The sequence below is a fragment of the Lathamus discolor genome, chromosome 5 (genome assembly GCF_037157495.1).
Source record: "Lathamus discolor isolate bLatDis1 chromosome 5, bLatDis1.hap1, whole genome shotgun sequence".
Lineage (NCBI taxonomy): Eukaryota > Metazoa > Chordata > Aves > Psittaciformes > Psittacidae > Lathamus > Lathamus discolor.
Window position 1 is genome coordinate 53,431,357 of NC_088888.1, and position 24,558 is coordinate 53,455,914.

The 24,558-nt window shown below is 37.8% G+C and overlaps 1 protein-coding gene across 7 annotated transcripts in view; it reads right to left on the reverse strand.

The window, feature by feature from the left end:
• The window catches only part of LAMA2 (laminin subunit alpha 2), a 377,741-nt gene that overhangs the window by 240,056 nt on the left and 113,127 nt on the right, over positions 1-24,558 (reverse strand). For all 7 annotated transcript variants that reach the window (XM_065680918.1, XM_065680917.1, XM_065680915.1 and 4 more), the window contains exon 4: positions 14,522-14,764. In XM_065680918.1, the coding sequence (XP_065536990.1) occupies positions 14,522-14,764 (243 nt within the window). The remainder of the gene's footprint in view (positions 1-14,521; positions 14,765-24,558) is intronic.

Genomic DNA, 24,558 nt, shown 5'->3' on the forward strand with positions numbered 1-24,558 from the left:
TGTAATTCTCATGCTTGTCATTTTTGGACAAGAAACAATTTGTCAAAGACATCATCTTGTATACTTTTAAACAGACCAGTCATTGTCAGAGCAATGGTTATTAATAAATCACACAATAATAACGAATTTGATTACCTTGAAAGAATATTTGTCAATTTTTTATTGTCTTTTTCTTACTGTCTTAACTAAGTGGAAACACTACACCATGCCTGTAGTTTCAGTAACAGTTATGCATACTGCAGCCCATAAGGGATTCAGACAAGATGAGAGCCCCTGTAACACTGTACTTACTGTACTTTAACACAAAGATGATTGTGTTCTACTAACTTTTCAAAGTGTACTTGCAAGTGAGACTTCATCTCTTAATACAGGTATTTTGTGCTTAATAACTAACAAGATAACTGGGAAAAAGGCATGGCTTTTACAGGAATATTCTCAAAGATGAAACACACTGAATCAGTATCTTTAAGTGATCTACAAGCACGCAGACTGGCAATGTGCTACAGATTCTAACACAATACCACAGGTGACTTTTGATTTTAAATCATGAAATGATATCTGTTTTAAATTTAATCGTACACAACAGTGATCTGACCTCTGATGTCTGAAAACTTGTATGACCACTGTCTTTCTGGTTTAGATTTTGTCAGTGTCATAGAGCTGCTGTGTAACCTAGTAGCCCTTCAGTAAGCAGATTAGAACATGAAAAGAAGCCTCATGAACTCAATGGCTGATGCCAATGGCAAATGTAGCTGCAAAGCAATTCTCAAAATTATGTTACTTTTTGTTCTGATCAAGCAAAGGTGGCATTAAAAAACTGGGTTAAAACATTACCGCCTATCTGCTAAAAGGTGAAATACAGTGGTCTGTCAAACCCATTCTTCACAAGTACTCAAAAAGTACAACATAAAAATCGAAATTATGCTGTTTTTTAAAAGAACTCTGAAGTGAGATGGCACATTATCTTAAGATGATATTTTTTTCTTTACTACTTTCGAAAGTAGTATGCTTTTTTTTGGATGATGATCATGAATGAGACAAGTTATTCCAAATGAATGACTATTACAGGAAAGTTATGTTTTCTTGTAGATTGTAATAGAAAGCATTCTGATCCCCACATATAACTAAAGGACTTCTAACTATGCCAAACCAAACAATATTAAAACAACACCACAACCACCCTCTTTCTATATGTTTTCATATCTCTTTTTTGTTACATGATTCTCCTAAAAACTCATGGTACTTTCCACTAGATTTTTCCTGAATGAGGTGCACTGTGGAGTGCATGGGGGAATTACAGAAGTATTACTGCCAGAACAGTAAGGTGACCACTAGAAAGAAAATCCACAGGAACTTGTCCAGCTGTAAGCACTTGCAAAGGGCTGGCAAACACAACTGCTGTTGTAAGAGAGAACATGAGGATGCAAGCTGTTTAAACATTAAACAAATACATCTGCTTCTGAATGTTACTATTACATAAACTGCAGTAATATGCTTTGCATTACTGCTTCATTCTTGTTTTGAACTACAACTCTGGCGAGTTTTGAACTGGGGAAATTTCAACAAAACTTTTTCTGGTTTTCTTTTGCATTGAAGACCCACATGTGGAAAAGCCCACTACAGCTAGTGTACGGTGCTGGAGTTCTAGCAAAACCTGTGTCGCATCATTTGGAACACACACCGATGAATGCTTTTCAAAGCCAGATGGGATCCCTCTGAATGGTAGGCATTCACTGGTTTTAAAACCATTTATAATGGTTTAAAAAGAAAGACTAAATAGGACATTCAACTGTAGAATACAAGGAACTATCCCATTCTGAACCTATCCCTATCCCACTCTGAACCTGATCTTTTTGGACTTGGGGATATTTTACAGGGGCCAATATAAGAAAACTTAAAAAAAAAAATAATAATTTCTAAGTAGTACAGAATGAACAGGCCATGAATGCGTAAAACACAGGAGATTAAAGAATTATGAGCATGAAAACAACTTTTTGGGTTTTGTTCCTATCATTAATTGTTACAAAAATAGTAGTTCTCTACTTTGGGTAGAAAAACTAAACTTGGCAGGGGTTTGTCAAATTCTCAACTGTTTGTGTTTTTCAGATTTCACTTATGATATACGGTATAAACTAATATGACAAACTAGTGTACTGGTTTTGGCTGGGATAGAGTTAATTTTCTTCACAGTATCTTGTGTGGGGCTGTTTTGGATCTGTGTTGAAATCTGTGTTGATAACACAGGGATGTTTCAGCTATTGCTAAGCAATGCTTGCACAGTCAAGTCTTTTCTGCTTCTCACACTGCCCACCCCATAGTGGGTAGGGGTTAGGAGAGGACACAGCCAGGACAGGTGACCCCAGCTGACCAAAGGGATATTCCTTACTGTATGACATTGCATTCAGCAATAAAAGCTAGGAAGCAAGTTTGCCAGGGTTTTAAAACGGTTCTTTTAGAATTCTTCTTCCTTCAGAAGTTCCCCCAACTTCTAAAATAAAGAAAAGCTCTACCGTGGCTACTACATCTTTATGTCCCTCTGTAAGGAGCTCAAGCCACAAAATTCACCTGCTATGGATTTACTCTCCTTGGAACTCCTACTACATCTCAATTGCTTATCAGCTTTATTATTCTGAAGCATTTGAAAAAGCTTCTCATTGTTTTTAAGGCCTTCAGTACAGTCATTTTAAGGCCTTCAGTACAGTAATTTTCTTGGTATGGAAGGTCAGTATTTTGGTTCCTGTTCTTTCTTTTGCCTTGTGTTAATATGTAAAGTTCCTTCATGGAAGAAGATGTTTTTATAAGATATCTTTCAGTTTCTAATGCTACCTTTTTAGATACTCCAAGATTTATTATTTTTTTATAACTAGCATGCACAAGCTTCTACAGATTTAGAAGAAAAGATAAAAATATATTTCCTCCTTTAGAGATCACTTTAGGTTTTTGACTGTCTTACCAGATTTTCTTACAAGCACATCAAACAGTGAGAATATTATTGTCACTCCACAGAACAATCTTTAAATAACAGTATTCTGAAATAACCTGTCTTGCACTCTCCTCATAACATTTTAAGTTACTTCCCTTATTCTAAGTTCTCCAATTGATTTTTGAAGAACATTTTTTAAGGATGCTTAAAAAACAGATTCTACTTCATCGTGACAGTTACAAAGACTGTGGGAAGCTAGCCACAGCTTACTTTTTCACTGTGATGTTTAGTATTGCCTTCACAGCCTTCATTAAGTAGTACTGCAGTCCTAACTTTTTCTGCTCTTACTTAGGCATGAAATACCAATTTTGTCAGCCACAGCACTGTTTGCTGATACAATTAGTCTACTTACCCAACTTGTCTCTATGCTTTCTTCATTCATGTGTTCTATAATCTAGACCTTAATCAAAGAGTTTGTCCATTGGTATTACAGTGTCTCACTGACTAACTTTCCTTCTATTGATTTTCTGTGACACATACCATTCAAACTGAAAACTCCAGACAAACTATGCTGTTTGATTTTGATTTCCTTTTACATAAAATTCCTTGGCACTTATGTGAAATTTGGCCTCAAGCTGACCTATTCGTATGTCCCTGCTTCAGTGAGATTGATCAAAATTATTTCTCCACAATAGCCCATCTGTATTTCAACAAATTCTACCTTTAAAAACAATACTCATTTTTTGGCAATACAGACTTTTCTTATTTAAACATTAAAGAATGATTCATCTTAAACTTGGCACTTACTAGATTTGTCCCCGCCCCTGGTTTTAAATTACTTTATGACCTTTACTGCTATTTCCTCTTTCACCTTTGCATTTCTCAGCTCCTTATCACCCTTACCAGATCTGTAAGACTTTCTATACTTCTGGCCACCAGACTCATTAAAAACAAGAATTAAGCTATTCTCTCCCAGTAATTATCTGTGATTGTTAACAAGAACCCGAAAAAAAACCCAACAATAAAAAAAAAAACAAAAACACAAAAAAAAAAAAAACCCACCAAAAAACCTTTAGAAAGTTGTGTTAGAATTTTCTCATCTCAAAAAACATAGACAAAATGCAATAGACAGCTAAAGTAAATAAATGTTTGTAGTTTTACCTCTTAGTGGAAAGTGCTTACAAGTAGTATTTCATTAAAGCAAAATTTTCTATGCAGTCTTTCAGTTGAGTGGGTAAGTTCTTCAAGTATCAGTTCCTCCACCCCCAGAACAACCAATTGCTGGGGATCTACAGTTTCCCTTGATCAAGCAGAAGAGAAAAAAACTCACCAAGTTACCAAGTACCCAGTTTGTGTTTTGCCGTCCAAAAATCAGCTACCAGACCCAACAAGAAGACAGGTTTTGGTCAGTATAAATGAATACCAAGACTTAGGTGTGCCATTTCTCTTTGCAACACCAAGAGTATGTTGAGTTATAAACTGCATTGATGATAATTTCTTAATGCAAATGGTGGACGTACCAACTAGGGGAGCAGCGCTGCTAGATTTAGTACTCGCCAACAAGGAGGGTTTGGTCGAAGTGGTGACGGTCAATGGCAGCCTTGGCTGCAGTGACCATGAGATGGTGGAGTTTAGGATCCTGTGTGGGAGGAATAGAATACCTAGCAAAGCCACAGTTCTGGATTTCCGAAGGGCCAACTTTGGCCTCTTCAGTCAACTGCTAAGGGAAGTCTCATGGGAAAGTGTACTAGGCGGTAAAGGGGCTCAAGATAGTTGGTTAGCATTCAAGGACCGCTTCTTCCAAGCTCAGGATCGGAGCGTCCCAATGAGTAGGAAGTCAAGTAAGGGATCTAGGAGACCGGCGTGGTTAAACAAGGAGCTGCTGGGCAAACTCAAGTGGAAAAGGAGAATCTATGGATTATGGAAGGAGGGGCTGGCCGCTTGGGAGGAATATAGGACAGTTGTTAGAGGATGTAGGGAGGCAATTAGGACAGCTAAGGCCTCCTTGGAACTCAATCTTGCTAGTCGGGTTAAAGACAATAGAAAGGGCTTCTTCAAATACATAGCAAATAAAACTAAAACAAGAGGCAATATAGGCCCACTGCTGAACGAAGTGGGTACCCTGGAGACAGAGGATATAAAGAAGGCAGAGGTGCTGAATGCCTTCTTTGCCTCTGTCTTTACTCCTGCAGACTCTCCCCGAGGGCCCCGGATTTCTATAGCCCCAGAAGGAGTCAGGACAAAGGAGGAGTTTGCTTTGGTAGATGAGGATTGGGTTAGGGATCAGCTATGCAAACTGGACATCTGTAAATCGATGGGTCCGGATGGAATGCACCCACGGGTGCTGAGGGAGCTGGCAGAGGTCATTGCTAGGCCACTTTCCATCATCTTTGGTAAGTCGTGGGAAACGGGCGAGGTGCCTGAGGATTGGCGGATGGCAAAGGTCACACCAATCTATAAGAAGGGCAAGAAGGAGGACCCGGGTAATTATAGATCGGTCAGCCTTACCTCCATCCCTGGAAAGATGATGGAACAACTTATTCTTGACTCCATCACTAGGCATATCAAGGATGAGGGGGTCATTAAGAACAGCCAACATGGTTTTATGAGGGGGAAGTCATGTATGACCAACCTTATAGCCTTCTATGAGGAAGTGACTAGGTGGAGGGATGATGGTAGAGCGGTAGATGTAGTTTTTCTTGATTTCAGTAAGGCATTTGATACTGTCTCCCACAGCATCCTCATAGATAAGCTAAGGAAGTGTGGGCTTGACGATCAAGTAGTGAGGTGGATCGAGAACTGGTTGAAAGGAAGAAGGCAGAGAGTTGTGGTCAATGGCGCAGAATCTAGCTGGAGGTCTGTGACTAGTGGAGTTCCTCAGGGGTCGGTGCTGGGACCGGTGCTGTTTAATATTTTCATCAATGACCTGGATGAGGGAACTGAGTGCACCCTCAGCAAGTTTGCTGATGACACAAAACTGGGAGGAGTGGCTGACACACCAGAAGGCTGTGCTGCCATTCAGCGAGACCTGGACAGGCTGGAGAGTTGGGCGGGGAGAAACTTGATGAAATTTAACAAGGGCAAGTGTAGAGTCTTGCATCTGGGGAAGAACAACCCCATGTACCAGTACAGGTTGGGGGCTGACCTGCTGGAAAGTAGTGAAGGGGAAAGGGACCTGGGGGTCCTGGTGGATAGGAGGATGACCATGAGCCAGCAATGTGCTCTTGTGGCCAAGAAGGCAAATGGCATCTTAGGGTGCATTAGAAAGGGAGTGGTTAGTAGGTCAAGAGAGGTTCTCCTCCCCCTCTACTCAGCCTTGGTGAGGCCGCATCTGGAATATTGCGTCCAGTTCTGGGCCCCTCTGTTCAAGAAGGACAGGGAATTGCTTGAAGGAGTCCAGCGCAGAGCCACAAAGATGATTAAGGGAGTGGAACATCTCCCTTATGAGGAGAGGCTGAGGGAGCTGGGTCTCTTTAGCTTGCAAAAGAGGAGACTGAGGGGTGACCTCATCAATGTTTACAAATATGTGAAGGGTAGGTGTCAGGATGATGGAGCTAGGCTTTTTTCAGTGATATCCAGTGATAGGACAAGGGGCAATGGGTGTAAACTGGAACATAGGAAGTTCCACGTTAACATCAGGAAGAACTTCTTTACTGTAAGAGTGACAGAGCACTGGAACAGGTTGCCCAGGGGGGTTGTGGAGTCTCCTACACTGGAGATATTCAAGGCCCGCCTGGACAAGTTCTTGTGTGATGTACTGTAGGTTACCCTGCTCTTGCAGGGGGGTTGGACTAGATGATCTTTTTAGGTCCCTTCCAACCCTTGGGATTCTGTGTGTGATTCTGTGTGTGACCTATTTCATGCTGCAAAGGTCTCATCCCACCATAATACATTTACAGGCAGGAGTCCTTCTTTTATGATCTGGAAAAACTACCATAGATCCATATAAATATCTGTAACATTCATGTCTTTTCAGTAAATGTGATCAATAAATGATGGATGCTAAAGAAAAAAGTTAAATTATCTAATCAATCTGAAACTACAAACTGAAAGACTACTCTGTATAGTATGTACTTAATATATTGTAGCTTTATTATTAAGTGTTATGATTCATACAATTAATCAGCTTTTCTTTTTTTTTCCAGATATGGTAGAAATTACAACATGTGTTTCTGCTCAGGGACAGAAGACATGCCAAGGTAGAAAAGCAGACTCACAACACACAAAATAAACTATAATTCCAATTAATTAGAAACAGAGAGGATCAATCTACAAATAGGAATTGTATCAATTATATATGTTGTGTCAATACTGCAGTCCATAAACTCCTTACTCCTATAAAACACAGTAGCACCTGTGTAATTTATTATTAGGAAAAAAGCCATCAGTCTTCAAGGAAATACGTTTCAATTTTGAGTACTTCCAAAAATTCTGACCCTCTGTCCTCTTAGCATAGAGAGTCTCAGACTCCTAGTGAAAAAGGGTTTAATCTGTCAGTGCGGAGAATGGATTTAAGAGTCTATTTTTAAGTCTCATTTTCTTTCCTTCCTGCTCTGTGAACCAAAGAGACTACAGTGAACATGACAAGCACTATGGTACAAAGAGGAGAAAACTATCAAGAAAACATGGGGAAGTAGCAGACTTCAATGCTCCTGGCATCTTTGGTCAGAGGCTATTTCAGCAAAGAGCAAATTACTGGGAGGTGGGGAAATCCAAAATGAGCTGAGACATGCAGCACAGAGACATGATTAAAAAGGGACACAGTACAAGCATTCAAGTAGCATGGCAAGTGGACAGAATAGCAAACTATTACTATCAATGAATTTGTTTTTTTATCACACACTTTGAACTTCCACTTGAATGAAGTAAATAAAGACTAATTAATATGCTCACAGAGACTAGCCTTTATTACCACAGAAACACACTGCTACCATCACAAGAGGAGTAAGCATTTGAAGGAGCAGCACTGAGGCATCACCTTCATTGCAGCATCATTCTCACCACTACTGTAACAGCGACAGAAAAACTCATTTGTGGAAAACAAAGAAGTCAGGTAGTTACTTAATTCCCACCATAATTCCCCTCCCTGAGAGTTCTCTGTTTCAGCCTTTCTGCCTTCTCCCATACAGTTATGGGCTTGTTAATTTTCTTGTTAAGCTCTAGCATCAGTCTCAGAGAACCTTAGGCTCCATTCTCCACACAGACAGCTCTTGCCAAAGTCTTTCAGGCTCTAATTTTTTACCTTTGTGAACATAAAAATAATACTGTGCAGTTTACTAATCAACAGTTACTCATCTCAGAAATCCTTCATAATCACAGAATCACAGAATCCCAAGGGTTGGAAGGGACCTCAAAAGATCATCTAGCCCAACCCCCCTGCAAGAGCAGGGTAACCTACAGTACATCACACAGGAACTTGTCCAGGCGGGCCTTGAATATCTCCAGTGTAGGAGACTCCACAACCCCCCTGGGCAACCTGTTCCAGTGCTCTGTCACTCTTACAGTAAAGAAGTTCTTCCTGATGTTAACGTGGAACTTCCTATGCTCCAGTTTACACCCATTGCCCCTTGTCCTATCACTGGATATCACTGAAAAAAGCCTAGCTCCATCATCCTGACACCCACCCTTTACATATTTGTAAGCATTGATGAGGTCACCCCTCAGTCTCCTCTTCTCCAGGCTAAAGAGACCCAGCTCCCTCAGCCTCTCCTCATAAGGGAGATGTTCCACTCCCTTAATCATCTTTGTGGCTCTGTGCTGGACTCTTTCAAGCAATTCCCTGTCCTTCTTGAACAGAGGGGCCCAGAACTGGACGCAATATTCCAGATGCGGCCTCACCAAGGCTGAGTAGAGGGGGAGGAGAACCTCTCTTGACCTACTAACCACACCCTTTCTAATGCACCCTAAGATGCCATTTGCCTTCTTGGCCGCAAGAGCACATTGCTGGCTCATGGCCATCCTCCTATGCACCAGGACCCCCAGGTCCCTTTCTCCTTCGCTACTTTCCAGCAGGTCACCCCCCAACCTATACTGGTGCATGGGGTTGTTCTTCCCCAGATGCAAGACTCTACACTTGCCCTTGTTGAATTTCATCAAGTTTCTCCCCGCCCAACTCTCCAGCCTGTCCAGGTCTCGCTGAATGGCAAAACAGCCTTCTGTTTTGTCTTCATTCTCACAGCCCCTGCATCTACTTTCTAAGAACTGGGTGAATCAATGTCTGAAATTCCCCCTTGGGAAATCTGCTAAGATGATCTCTCAGTACTACCCCTCCCACTGTAAAGCCATGACTCGTTTCTCTGGCCTGAATTCTTAGACAGAGAAAGGTTAAGGCTTCATGTCTTAACAAACACTCATAAAGCTTGCACAAATACTACATGAGGCTATATGCTCTCAGAAGAAACTGAGAGGATATACAGAAGTTCATTTTAATACCTGGCATCATTCTGGCAGTAGAATCACATTAATGATATTTATACAGACATGTAAGGTATGGCATACCTTCCGCACAACACAAAGAAATACGATTTTTGAAAACCAACTTTCTGTCAGATTCCTCTATGATGACACTAATATGGACCAGGGAATCAATCGGCTATTCCAATTAAGATTTAATATGACTTTCAATATCTGCTAGCACAGAGAATTATTTTATATTAAAGAAACAATTAATTTTTAGCTATTTTTTTTCTCCTAGCTGGTACAAAATACTCTTAATCTATGTATGCTTGAAGAATGCTTTTTCTAAGTGTAACCTCCTATTTTATTTCCTATCAAACTACAGACCAGGTAAAATGTATCATTCTCTGTGAAAAGATGCACATTGTCCTAACATGTTATAGTGATCAACTGATGCACCTGACGTCCAGAGGGTCCAGCTTTGAAACAACTGCAAGCAAGAGAGAAGATTCCCATATATCAAAACACAAACATTATACATGCTAGTTCAACAAAGTATTTGCTAAAAGAAATCTTTATATATCTTATAAGAAAATAAAAAACATAATTACAAAATTATAACGTTGAAAGTTAATATCTGGACCCTTACATCCACCTAGTCACCAAGGTAAAGAAGCTGTGGCACAAATTGCAGTCTAGCAGAAGAAGAAAGATTTCAATAAAAAAGATACAAACTAGATGTAAACATCAGAGACTTCTGTGTCAGGGAAATGAAATAAAAATCACTATGGTAACTCACTAATTTTCAGTTCTCAACCTAATGATCATCTGAGGAAATAAAGAAATACCATTCTGATATGGTGTACAGATGAAAATGTCACAAGATGGGCATTCTTCTTTACTCAAAAATAGCGGCCTCATCCTGCCAGTTATCAAACCTTACATAAACAACTCTCTCAGTTAGTACCAAAGAAAATACCATTAAAGCAGGAAACATCAATTCAGTAAAAGTTATATGTTATATGTAATATATAAAAATATCTAATGTATATATTAAATAATGAATATGTATAATGCGTTATATATGCTATAATTAACTTATTGATATATCTGATCTCTTTTAGCTATTTTCTGTCTTGAGGACACTAAGACAGTGGAACTTGCCTTTTCATTTTGCAATAGTGTTTTGAGAAACTTTAGCATTTACATTTATTGATGGCCTATAAGAAACATCAATGCTAAGTCTACCCTTGCCAGTGTGAGACAAAGACACCCACATCTCCCTACATATTTTCCAGGCACTACTGATCTTAGATAGTATGGAAACTGGAACGCTAAAAATCTTTCTTCATTCAAGCCTTTTCAAGAAATTTCCTTATTTGAGAATTTCTCAGTTTTGTTCATTCAGAAGCTGTCATTATGCAATTTTCCATTATTTCATGGAAATATTTGATAAAATTATTTTATGCAAATAATTCTTGGTCTACAGATAGACTGAGTGGACATAAACTTGCGCTAGTTACACTGACCTGAAAAGAAATCACATGGGGGTTATGGGCTTTTTTGTCATCTTTCTGTTGTTGTTCTAGTTGTCATTGGTTTTAATTCTGCAACTGGCTAAGAGAATATTATTGGTGCTAATTGAGTGCACCCTCAGCAAGTTTGCCAATGACACCAAGCTGTGTGGTTCGGCTGACCACTGAAGGGAAAGAATGCCATCCAGAGGGAGCCTGGCACACATGTGAGGTGGGCTGATGCCAGCGTTATGAAGTTTAACCATGACAAGTGCAAGGTCCTACACCTGGGTCGGAGCAACCCCAGGCACAGCTACAGGTTGGGCAGAGAAGAGATACAGAGCAGCCCTGTGGAGAAGGACTTGGGGGTGGTGGTCAATGAGAAAATGAACATGAGCTGGCTTCAGTGTGCACTCGCAGCCCAGAAAGCCAACTATATCCTGGGCTGCATCAAAAGGAGCGTGACCAGCAGGTCGAAGGAGGTGATCCTGACCCTTTACTCTGCTCTTGTAAGACCTCACCTGGAGTATTGTGTGCAGTTCTGGTGTCCTCAACATAAGAAGGACATGGAACTGTTGGAACAAGTCCAGAGGAGGACCATGAGGATGATCAGGGGGCTGGAGCACCTCCTGTATGAAGACAGGCTGAGAAAGTTGGGGCTGTTCAGCATGGAGAAGAGAAGGCTGTGTGGAGATCTCAAAGCAGCCTTCCGGTATCTGAAGGTGGCCTACAAGGATGCTGAGGAGGGACTCTTCATTAGGGACTGTAGTGATAGGACAAGCAGTAATGGGTTAAAACTTAAACAGGGGAAGTTTGGATATAAGGAAGAAGTTCTTTACTGTAAGGGTGGTGAGGCACTGGAACAGGCTGCCCAGTGAAGTTGTGAATGCTCCATCCCTGATGGTGTTCAAGGGCAGGCTGGACAGAGCCTTGTGTGACATGGTTTAGTGTGAGGTGTCCCTGCCCATGGCAGGGGGGTTGGAACTTGATGATCATAAGGCCCTTTCCCACCCTAACTATTCTATGATTCTATGATATTATTATATGCCCAAAATATTTTGTTTAGAATTAATATTTCTAGAAACACTCTAAACAATCAAGTCACTGACTAAAATGTTCATTGAAAATATATATTAAAAGAATATATTCTGTTTTTTCTAAGATGACAAGTTTTAACTTCAGAAGCTACTGCAGATGTAAATTTGGCTTTGGAACTGTCTTGCCAACCTATGCTCCTTCTACACTTCATCAGGTTTCCTAAGGGTACACCAGAATGATGTGCCTAAATAGCTCATAGGTTTTGAAGCAAAGGAAAAGTACTTCATGTTAGTTTCATAACTCTGTCAGTCTTACAAAACATCTGTATTATCGGATACATAGAACAAAAGCCCTACCCTGGAACAAAAACAAACTATGCGCTGATGTAATTCCACTGGAAAAGACCAGGAGCCAGGTAAATACCACCTAGAACATAATTGTAACTAAATCTGATATTGGTATGAATTGTAGTATTTTTCATGTTACATGTTTAATGAAATATGATAAAATAAATAAGCTGGACTATTTCTGTGTTAATGCTACATATTTCATAATGCAGTCAATAGCTACTCAGACAGATGAAACTACTGTTTTAATTGTGAAAAGAATATTGTTAGAAATGTAAGCTGATTAACTTCATGTGGAATGATACTCTTCCAGCTAAACTTTAGGCATTTCATTTCAAGATGTTCTCCCTTTATTAGGGACATAACTCAGATTAACAACTGCCTGTGCGAGGTAAGATTAAATCATACTCCTCTCATAGACTGTGCCTGTATCAAACAATTCCCCTTTGCCAAGTGGCATGGAATAGATGCATTCCTTCTTTCTGTGTAAAGAAACTGTTTATCAGATGCTGGTCATTTACTGGGTTCAGGCCAGAACACCAACTACAGCACAGCAGGCCAAGTAAAAAATTTTAATTGCACACTTAAGATCAGGATTAAGTTCTACTCAGTTCATCAGGCCTTCAGCCACTGTTTCAAGTCACAGATATATATCAGCATGAGGAATAAAAGCCCTTTGCTGTTTAACTCAGCCAATGAAGAACAGAATGAGGCACTGGCTTAACCAAGAGGACAGTAAACTACTGGCATAAATATCTGTCTGCAAGAGAATTAAATAATCAAAGAAATTGAACAATGTAAATTAAATTAATTATTGGAATAATTACTTTGACATTGTACTTTCAGTGAAGATATGTTCTCCCCAAGAAACTGCATAAAATTTCTTTGCAAGTGATGAACTGCTAAATCATGTTCACATCTCAGAAAGCACCCAGTTGGAAACAGTTTGAAAATAGTGCATATGTCTGCACTATCTCTTGTAATATCATTTTAGATGCTTCTGCTAGGTTTTACAAGAACAAATACCCATTCAAATGATACAACTACAAAGTATTCGTGACAATTTTTCCTAGATGTGCAACTGATTTCATATCTGATAACTCATATGAGACTCCTTTACATCCAAGCTCACATCTTTTTAAAGTGTACCAGCAGGATATTTTAATTGAAAGCTGTATTTTTCTGCTTTTGCAGCTGGCATTGGAAATTTCCTGTGAACATGAACAAACCATACCTATCTAAATCCAGTACTTAAAACCAATTGTATTAATAATTTTGTCTGTGAATGTCGCTTTGCGTGTAAAGTCAAACAAAAGAGAGTAAGTTTGTATCTTTTCATAAGGAGATACATCATTAAAAAAAGTGGAGCAGAAATAAGAGAAGAATAAATATTGAGGCTAAAATTTCACAGAATGCCATTAGACATTAAAGAATCTGTAACTACACAAATACTTTGGATCTAGTGCACAATCAAGTTACATTATTTCCTTGAATTACCAAGTTGTGTGCAAAGCAAGTGTTGGACAAAAAATCTGTAAAAGAAAAAAAAAACCAAAACATATACATATATATATAGTTGTTGGAATTTGATATACTTGTCTTTCCCTCTCCTCATTTTAAGTGGCTGAAAATTTGCATTTTCAGCTACACTTGCAACTGATGAACTGCTAACTCATGCTCATTTGCCTTGTTCTTTCAACCACAAATCCTCATTCTCACCTCCACCCCATATTTTCTACACCCTCAGTTAAAACAAATGACTAGTCCATGATTCATGTGCCTGGACTCATGAAACAGCAGAGGCCTCTGACAGGGGAGGAAAGAATAGGTATAGGTACAGGCAAAGGGTCAATTACAGGCTCTTAAATGTAGTAAATTAAAGTCTGAGTAAAATCATTACTATTATTTTAGCATACACACACAGGAACTGAAAACGTGACTCAAAAAGAAGTTTTTTAATTATTTCACTTTGTCCATGATTTTTTCCCCATATTCTCACCTTTGTTCCCAAATGACACGGGAACATATTTCAAGCACTTAAAGTTGTCTGAAAGTACTAGTGCCTACTCCTACCTAATAGCTCTTTTACCTCTTAGTTTACTTTGTAGAATATGTTTATTAGAGTGTACCTTGTATGCATTTATACAGGACCATGTAGGTGAGATTTTAAAACTGCAAATAGACTACCTCTTCATTTTCAACAATGCCAAAACATTCTGTCTACTCAAGGCAGATAGATACTTGACAATTAAGCAGGTTTTTTATTGCCAGGTTATGGTGCATGGAATAACATCTGACCTTACCTCTCCATTCTCCAGAGGATGGATTTTGGAATAATAAGAAGTGCAGATGACTTCATCATCTTTTATATAGGATGGTGTTCCAGGACGGGGATAAATGTTGTAACGTGTCAGGCACTCACTGTCTGTTATAGCATAATACTGCCATGGCTGATAGTCTACACCATCCAGTGAACGCTCTAATATCCAATTCCCAGGTCGAGGTGAGTTAGCTGCTTTCACAATAACATATGCAATCTGAAAAATCTGAAAAATAGATGAATTGTTAAAATATATGTAAATACATAATTAAAAATTCTGATTTCTTAATAGCTACAAAACTAAGAACTGTAAATATGATAATGTTTGATTTTTTTTTTTTTTTCAAAATGCAATGTAGCCTCAGATTCCACTGACATTCTTTAACTACAGAAATAAATTCCCCACTGACTTCTCTGAAAAAGATTAGTTGCCAATAGAGACTTTGGAAATAGAATTAAAAAGCACTCCAAATTCCACACAACTTAACAGGTAATTGCTAAGCTGCAGTTTCAGCCAAATGTTTGCAAAGTTTCATTTTAAAGTGTTTTCAATTTGTAGAAGCAGGTTTGTTTTTGTAAGTGTATTTATAGACATCCACTTTCTGCAATGTTTAAGAGTTGCCAAACTGTTACAACTTTATCACTATTAAGAAAAACACTGGGTTTAGCTATTGAAAGGTAATCGCATCATGCTGAAATCATTCTAAGAAACATCTTTATTTCAATCACATGACTAGTCACTGTGGCCATAAATCAGCTTTATAGGACAAAGACATATGAAATATCACCATAAACAGAACGGAAGCATGTAATCAATGCTCATTATGGTCCATTTTACCTGCCTATTCAATGGATTTATCAAGGTTTATTTCTGTTTACAGGCTTTCTGGAATGCAAGCCACAAACAGTATACTTGCAATTGCAGAATGACATAAGTTAATGCCATAGTTTTATTTTGGTTTGTTTTGGTTTTTTTCAACCTAGTAACATCTAGGTGCTACAGAGGTAGAACTGAAGCTAAGGAAAGAAAACAACTATTTCCATTAGAAAAAAAGAACACACAAAAAGTTAGTATTTTTAAGATGCAGTGCTGTAAGTCTGCACATGAGGATGCCAGAGGGTATCATGGAGAGAACAGTGTTGATTTAATACTTAAAATTTTCTATATCAGGTAGTCATTGTAAAGAAACTGCATGATTCAGACTTACTCCACACAAAATCTATTGTGAATACTTATCAATCACTAACACTGGTGAAAGAAAATCCTACATTAACTGATGAAAGAAACAGTAAGAAGATTCTTTTTCATAAACATCACCATTATTTTAAAATACAAATTATGCTAAGTGGTAGAGTATTGCAAATACTACAGTATGTTTGATGATGGAGGCAAAGATAATGTTTATCTCCAATTATTATTCCTGCCTTCTGTGTAGATGCTGAGAATACAGTAAGATCCACAATAGCTTCAGTCAGGAAGTCAAATCACTAGCAAACTAAGTTTTTCAGTGGGAATAAGAAGTGGGTGAGGCTGTATTTCTTTTGAACCGAAAAATGTATGCATAACTGTGCATTCGTGGAGGATTATCTCAAGTTATCAAGTTAATTTTCTTCAATAGCATAAAATAAAATCTCCAGACAGGGAGGAATCTGTGTTTCACTCCATTGTTTCAATGTGAAACATACAATCACTTGGCCCGTGTTTCACAAATGCCATTTCCTCACTTAAACTCATTTATAGATAGATTCCATTGTGGCCATAAATAACTGTAACTGTAACTATACAGGATCAGTGTCACCAATACTGTTTACAATAAACAGAGAAAGCCACAGCATTAACTGAGCTCTCCAAACTGTTCGCCTTCAGTTAAGCTTTTTGAAATGACAGCAAATAGCTGGAGTGTTTAATTATTCACTATTTCCTAAGGGAGGTAATGAGCAAGAGCTATACTTTAAGGAACTAGTTTATCAAGAGATTTTTTTTGTACATTGTCCTTCGCATGAATAAAGAATCCAATGTACAATGTAAACTGGTTTTTACATGAGCATGATCTAGTCAAACCACATAAACCCTTTCAGCTCCAGCCGTCCAGAATAGATATTACACTCTAGAGTACTTCTAAATAGTTTTTAAAAAGTAAATAATTTAAATAAGTGTTTTATCTTGAGTTCTCATAATAAGGCTATCTCTTACATGTTGACTGAATAACAAGTAAGGTTAAACACATTACTAGGGCTTGTGCTGTGGACAATCTGTACTTTAGGACACAGCCAACAATAAATTCATAATCTTACATTTTTCATATATAGTTTCTTCTGCAAAACTCCATAGAAGATTCAGTTAAATACTGCCAAAAAACTCATTTAGCTCTGCAAACATCTTCAATGCATTGGCTTTGTGAGGCCAAGAGGCATAATCAACAGGAACTCTTCTTTTGTTTGCTTGCTTTATACACTGGGCTGTGTGGGAGAGTGAAACTTTCTGCAGTGACTTTTCAAAGTAGACCCTAATTCAATGACATTTCCTGCACATTCTGCTGAAGATGTGTTTGAAGCTGCATTTCTTGCCTTCTGGGATAGTGTACTGTTTGACTGCAATTTATTATATACCTTTGCTTTGATTATTTTTAGCATACTTTGTAAATGAAACTGTACCAGATTTTTATTTAAAAATCAGCAGAGAGGAAATGTCATATTGCAGGTCATAAGAGGGTAAACATTATACTGATCAATCTGAACTTGTCAAGGAAAAAAGCTTGTTAACGCAAATAAAAGAATACACATGAAGAGCTTTACAGTTTTCTGCCTGATCCAGACTACTACTACTGTCTCAGCCTCTGAGGGTTCCTGTAGTGGCTTCTCCAAAAGTACTGAGTTATCTGCAACCCACTGCCATATGAAACACTCTTTTTTTCTCTTTCAAGTTTCTATTAGAGAGTGGAACTGAAAGACTGCTTTGTATAAAACAAAACTATTTCCTGGGCAGAGAAACTAAATTCCAGGATTTTTATATGTAGGTAGACAGTTAATGCTAATTGCAGTCAAGGGAAGATGACCAAGCACATCCACGACCTGACTGATTGATATTATTCCCGATCTTTCTCACTAAGTGTAATGTACCACTAAGTTTTGCTGTATTTGTTTCCACAATCAAAAAAGGTGAGCCTGCTCAGCTTTGTGGAGCCAAGTTTCCTCGCAGATTTTAACACTGAGCTTCTGTTACCACAGGGAACAGCATGATGGAGCATGCCTGGTTTACTTTTCAAATAGCTGACACATGTCAGTTGTACTAATTGTACATTCTTAGAATACATCTGGTTTTGTACAAGTCCCATAGAATGTAATCTGGAAACCGAAGTTTGCTAATACACATGTGAAAACAAAGCAATGCCAAGCTGCCTAGTAGCACGTAATAGACCATTAGCACAGCTGCCAAAGTGCAGCTGGCTCTTTTTTTCCTACTTGCTCTGCTCATGTGACTGTAGTGTAATTATGGGAGTGGGAGGGAAATAGTCTAAATAGTCCTTTAAGCCTTTCCCAAATTATAGACAACATAATCCTCAAGATGAAAAACAAAATGAGTCTTGGGTCTCATTTTCACTGGTAATTGTCTCAGCAGTGTGATCTGCAAAGCTCATATTGTGAGAAACGGTTCCATAAGTTATAGCACTCTATATCCTTATGAATGCCTCATAAGACACAGAAAAGTGCATCCTAGTACACAGGATAATTTGCTACACTAATATTATTCAGATAGAGCTGAAGTGAATCATTAATCTGCATAGGGTTAGCTAGTGAAGCAGGAAATCTCATTGTGTCTGACTCCCACTTGTGCTTCTATTTAAAAAATAAATCCTCCAGTTAAAAACCATTCATGTAAATCAGAATATCATCAAAGGAAAAGTACAGTACCATGCAAGTCTACAGAAATATTTAAATTTCATTTTTTTCAGCAGAAGAATGTAATAACTTTAATAGAGGCTTCTATCAGCAAACTGTGTATCTACTTATTTTCCATAATTATATTATGTTGATTATTTCTCCAGTTCAGTGGTCAAGTAAAATGGCATTCTTTTATTGAGAAGAGTCCAGAATCTGGAAAAAACATTCGTTTCCTTATAGGCTGGCATAAATACTGTTAAAACTTGTGGTCTTAAACATGCCATAGATTTATTTAACCAGTCATTTAAAACTGCTGCTGGGGACCACAAAGAAGTGCAGACACCTCTTGTCCCAGTGTGAAATCCATTTGGAAGAGTCAACTGGGAAAGCTATCTCAGAACACCCTGCAGGCTAACAAGGGTTACTGGCTACAGAAGTGTATAGCTCATTAGGAGAAACAGAAAAAAAGAACATTTTTAGACTCTGTAAACTTTATTATGGCAAGTGTTAGGGGGATTGTGTAAATGGATGACAGTTACTATGGAACATTAAGGGGAGGGAGTAAGAGTGGGGAAATAAATAGATTAAGGTGAGTAATGGAGGAACAAGTATAAGATATAGAAAAAAGGAGACAAAAGGAACCAGTTGACTGTCCTGATTTTGATCACTGAATTCTGTCCTATTTTCTCACTAAATTCTGTTTCTATCTTCAGTTTAGGTGTGCTCCGTCTATGACTGGGTATGACTGAACAAGAGTTCGCTACAACCTTGATTAGCCAGCAGGTAGAAGATGTCTGAGTACCAACAGTTAGAGTAAGGCTGCAAATCTCCAAGGCTCTGCTGCTTGGGTGCCAGCAACTGGGGACACCAACGAGATCTGGGACCAGTCAGTGGGTAGATTATCTAGGGCCAGCTACTGAAGTGTTGTATGTTTCAATTCGCATACACTGTTACGGATTATTACTTGTGTCTAGTATATATGAAAGCAGACAGGTTTGATGCAAACATTTTCAAACAACTGGCTATTTAAGAACAACTAACCTTCTCATTTTACTCTAACATCCAACTCAGACAGAGAAAAAGCCTAATTTAGAAGTGGAGTGGCTCTCCAGATTCCTCAAATGACCCTCTAGCACATCTCTATCGATTGCTGTCCTGAGAGACAGTGGCCACGGTTTCAAACATTCTCCTCACAGTCAGAAATTCTGTAATTGAAAATGATGGCATGGAGGAAAAAAAGTAAGTTTGCTTAGCAGGATTCCACTAATATCAATTTAGAGAGCTGAACAGCTCCCTGCCATGCTGCAGTTTGCCTTCTAATGACAATATCTCCCCTATTCATTTAAGCTGCTTCCAACTGAAATGCTGCTGCCAGATAGGGAATTTGGGCTGAAACTTGCACACACTTGATTCCAACACAGTTTTTTTCCCATAGTGTTGCAAATAATTCTGGTTACTAGAGAGCAGGTCATCATTTGTCCCAGAAAACTGTAGCTATGAATGTAGTGCAAAATAAGGTATCCACAGCATTTGGCAGGTAAAACTGAGAAAGACTTTACCACAGCAAACTTTGAAAAGCTCTAAGGTTAGTATCTCCAAACGAAGCCATGTTTCAGTTAGAAATCTTCTATCTTTTCTAATTAGACAAAAAATCACTGATATAAAATACTCCATTTGATTCTGTTAATATCTACAGCACATGCATTTAAAAAAAAATTTAAAAATACCTCAACATAGAACAAGGTCAGCTTTCTCCCTCCCCGGTATATAACTGCTGGAGAGGCTGAAATTTCTTTAAGAATATTTTTATCTCCTTGAGAAAAATAAATCCTTTATTCATACCTCTCAACTTTTGCTCATGCTATAAGTAAAAGGTGATTATAACTTGTGCATTTAGAAAAAAAACAAAAGTCTATTGTAAGAGTGCACTTTATAAAATTCTCAAGTTGTCCAGCTGCTGAATATCTAGGATACATTAAGCCAAACGGAGGGAGTCAGTACCTGAAAAGTTTCTGGCAATCTCAACTTTGTACTTTGTAATTTTCTCTGCTGGTTTTCTCCCACTGTTCAGTTGTTTGTGAAGGCCTCAGAAATAGCTGCCTTCTGTTGACCATTTTTGCTGCTCATCATTGGCCTAGCGTACATCAAAATTGAGGGCTTAAGGCAGTAATTTCTTTTCACAGTGCTTTCAAATAATAGCAGAAAGCAATTCCTTTTCTCTTTATTTCCAAAGCTAATAACTTCTTTCCATTAAGAGAGAGTATAGCAAGGAAAGGAAAACTGAGGGAAATGCCAATATGCAAACATTTCTTCTTCAAACCTAGCCAACAGAAGAGAAGAACAGAAAAGGTGGTTCTTCTATTTTGGTGCTAAAACATCCCTAAATTTTTCTTGATTCCTTGATCCAAGAACTGATGCTCAGCTAGGGTCCCGTAGCGTTGACAGTAACCAGGGCAATGTGTTCTCATTTCTTTCAATGAGGTTTCAATGTAGCATCCTCTCACAATCCACACAGAAGACCTATCTGTTAATCTAGTTTAAGAAGAAAAGTACTATCAATCACAGCCGTATTTTTTAACTCAATTTAAAAGTTCTACAATGCACAAACCTTGAAACCTAAACATTTAAAAACTATTCTCAATCTCCTCACCTATTACAGACTCATACCAAGTCTTTACATTTATTTCCACAATGAGAATATTAATTTGAACATAGATAAAACTATTTAGTCAGATGCAGATTCTTATGCATTATTCCAGTATTTCCTAGAGAACACTTATTTGTCTTACAGAATCATAGAATGGTTTGGGTTGCAGGGGCCTTTGAAGATCTAGTCCAACCCTGCTGCCTTAAGCACAGACGTCCTGCACTAGAGGCTGACTGCTTGGTAGTTCCCAGGGTGCTCTTTATTAGCCTTTTAAAAATACGTGTGATACTCCCTTTCTCAAATCACTGACTGCCATGGCTTTTCAAATAGGATGGAGAGTGGGTTAGCAACTATAACCAGCCAAAACCCTCAGGACCCTGGGATGTATCTCATCAAAGTTATTCAGATTTCATTTTTGTATAACAGTTAAAAATTAGTGCAGCATGGTCAAGTTGCACTGATTTTATCAATGTGAAATTAAAGATCTTTTTCAATGCTATGGTTTCTGACTTTAGTGCAGAGTGCTTTATAGTAGACAAATATATACTTGTTACTTAATGAGGAAACAGCTGTTATCAACCTTGTAGAGAGGGATACAAAGAAACATCTGAAACTGTTGCACTGTTAGCATGGAGCATGTTCTGCATCATCAACATTTGAACCTTTAATGTTTCCCTGCTGAAACCTTCACAAGCTTTTACTTTGTCTGGAAAAGGACATGTTATTCGCCAGATATAATGTATGATCATCTTAAAGAACTACGATTTTGATTTGATCTTGACTGTAAGCTCTTTGAGGTTAAATAGTTGATCCTAATATGAAATAGCAATGCACTAATTTATACCCGTTCCCTGAACATAACATTCTCTCCATCTCAATCTGGAAATATTGTGCAATGTGAACTTGAACAATGAAAATATGAATAAAGTAGTAACTTAAGCCTTCAAATAAAAAAGATATTTTTCCAAAATATTTTCATCCTCTTGTTTGCTTCTTTCTTTTCTTCATTTTCTTTTCAAATACAACATGCTTCATTTTGGTGATTAAAAAGGCTTAAAGATTTATTCTGGCATGATTCTAAGCTATCTTATGTCACTAAATTTTGGAAATTTCAAAAATATACACAGGTAAAGAAGAAAATGGAAAAGAAATTAGATTCTAAATCACATTTCCAGATCAAAAAAAGTGTACACATGTTCAGTTTTAATTTTTGCTATCAGTTCTTAAAACTTCTGAAATTATCCCGAGAACTGTTTTAGATGGGGATATGTTGTTGTATGTCATAGCAGTGGATATATGGAATATAAAAAGTGAATTGTTATATATATAGTTCCATCTCACACCCATTTTACAGTCAGAATTTACTTGCAAATAATTAGAAGACATACACAGTATGACTCAGAACCAAGCAAAATGTTTATCTTCACCTTGAAGTTGTACATGTTAAGAACAGACCAAGTCTCTGTTTTCCCATGCTATGTAGCTGAAGGGATCCAATACAGGCCATTCTCTTAAGTTTCTTCAATCACTTAGACCACATTAGCCCAAATCAAACAAAACCAGCTACATTAATGACTGTTTTTACTGACTGTCTAAACTACATCATTGATAAATAAGCCTCTAAGTGCTTCCACAGAGCACGTGACCTGCTAGCCATGGACTTCACACAGCACAAAGTAAGAGTGAGAGAATAACTTTGTCATTATTATATTCAATGAAAGGAGCATATATGCATATACTCATTCCTCATTGTTCAGGACATGGGATGATTATACACACTCCCAGGGTATATTTAAACATTTATTTTGTTCCCATTAGTACTTTTTCCTAGAGTGGTTTTAGATCCACCAACAAATCAAGACCCCTGCACAGATGAGGAAAAGCTTCTGGCAAGTCAGATTCAATGATTTCGACCAAACTCAGACCTACTGTGCACACTATTAATGCCAGCAGCATTTTACCCTGTACCACATACTGCTATCTGAACACATTTACATCTTGCTAGTTTAAACAAAAGGCAATTAAAAACAACCTTAAGCTTATTTCATCAAATGATTTTATACTGGCATTATATTGCAAAGCACTACATATTTTTATGACAAGGTACTTTCTTGTTATTAGGAATTGTTCCTTCTCCCTTAAATCTTCAATTACAGACAAAACCTTACAAAACATAAATTAGTCAATTAGTAAATTACCTCAGGTGTCCTTCTGTTATGACACTTTTCATCATGTGTACTATAGAATCTTGTTGTTCATCCTGTGGCATTGAACTTACTTTTCAATAATAATTTTGTGATAAATGGCTGGCACAGCAGAAGCATTATTTCTTTACCACTATGGCATGACATATAAAGGGATCATAGGATTCTCAGTTGAACAGATTTTCCTCTCCTTACTGGAGTAATATGTTGTCATTCAATAGTTTATGATGAATAAAAAGCTAACTTAAAAAAGTGACACCATTCTTCCAGGCTCTGTGACTTTCTTTAAAATCAGAATTGCTAATAGTAAAAAATCTGAAGAAAATTTTGTATTCATGTCAGAATGTATATGTATTTTGGTCTGGATTTTAAGTTATAATGGAGTACGTAGGACCTACACCTGGAAATTATTTGTCTGAATGATGGAAAGGTAAATAGCTCTTTTGGTTAAAGCTGAAATTAGAGAAGGAATAAGGGTGTGTATATTTATTGTAGTCACACAGCAAAAATATAAGGCAAGTAAACTCAGGAAGAAAAACTATAAATTCCCAAAACTTTTTTTTTTTTTTAATCTTTGTCATTGTACATTATGAGCTGAAGCTGAAAGGATTTGCTTACTTAGAAATCTTTCTAACTAACCACAAAGCAATAAAGTTATGGTCTGATTTAGTGAGGAACATAAAAAAAAAAATCCTGCAGAGATTTATAGTGAATATACTACTCAACCTAGCTAGCAACACTTTCTATGGTGGGTATTACAACTGATCTTTCAGAACAATAATGGCCTCTTAGCATTTCAAACTGAATGGAAGAGTACTCCCTCCATGTGTTATTGCAGCACTCACATAAAACTTTCTTTTTTAGCGCCTCAGGAAAGTTAAGACTGAGTAAGTTCACTAACAGTTGTTTGTTAGAACACCCAAAAGCTTAATGCAGCAGGCTCTACTCAAGTTATGGCTGGCATAGATGTGCATTATCAACCCTTAGCTAAGGCCATTCATTTTTCTTTAGGCTTTTGTCTGAGCGATATCAATGTGGGAAACTTTATTCTGAGCTCTGGATGACCTATGTTAGCTGTGTGCATATATTCTCTCCTTTCCATGAAGAGAAAGCGAGGTGGAAAGCTGCATAATATAAAGTACAACTGTTAACAGTCCATAAACCAGGTGGTTCTTAAAAATGTTCACTGTGATGTCAAAATATTTACTACAGTTCTGTTTGCTTTCACAATTACTAATAATTATGTTTTCTAGGTATGTTTGCTATAACACCTCACTGGTGTATTTA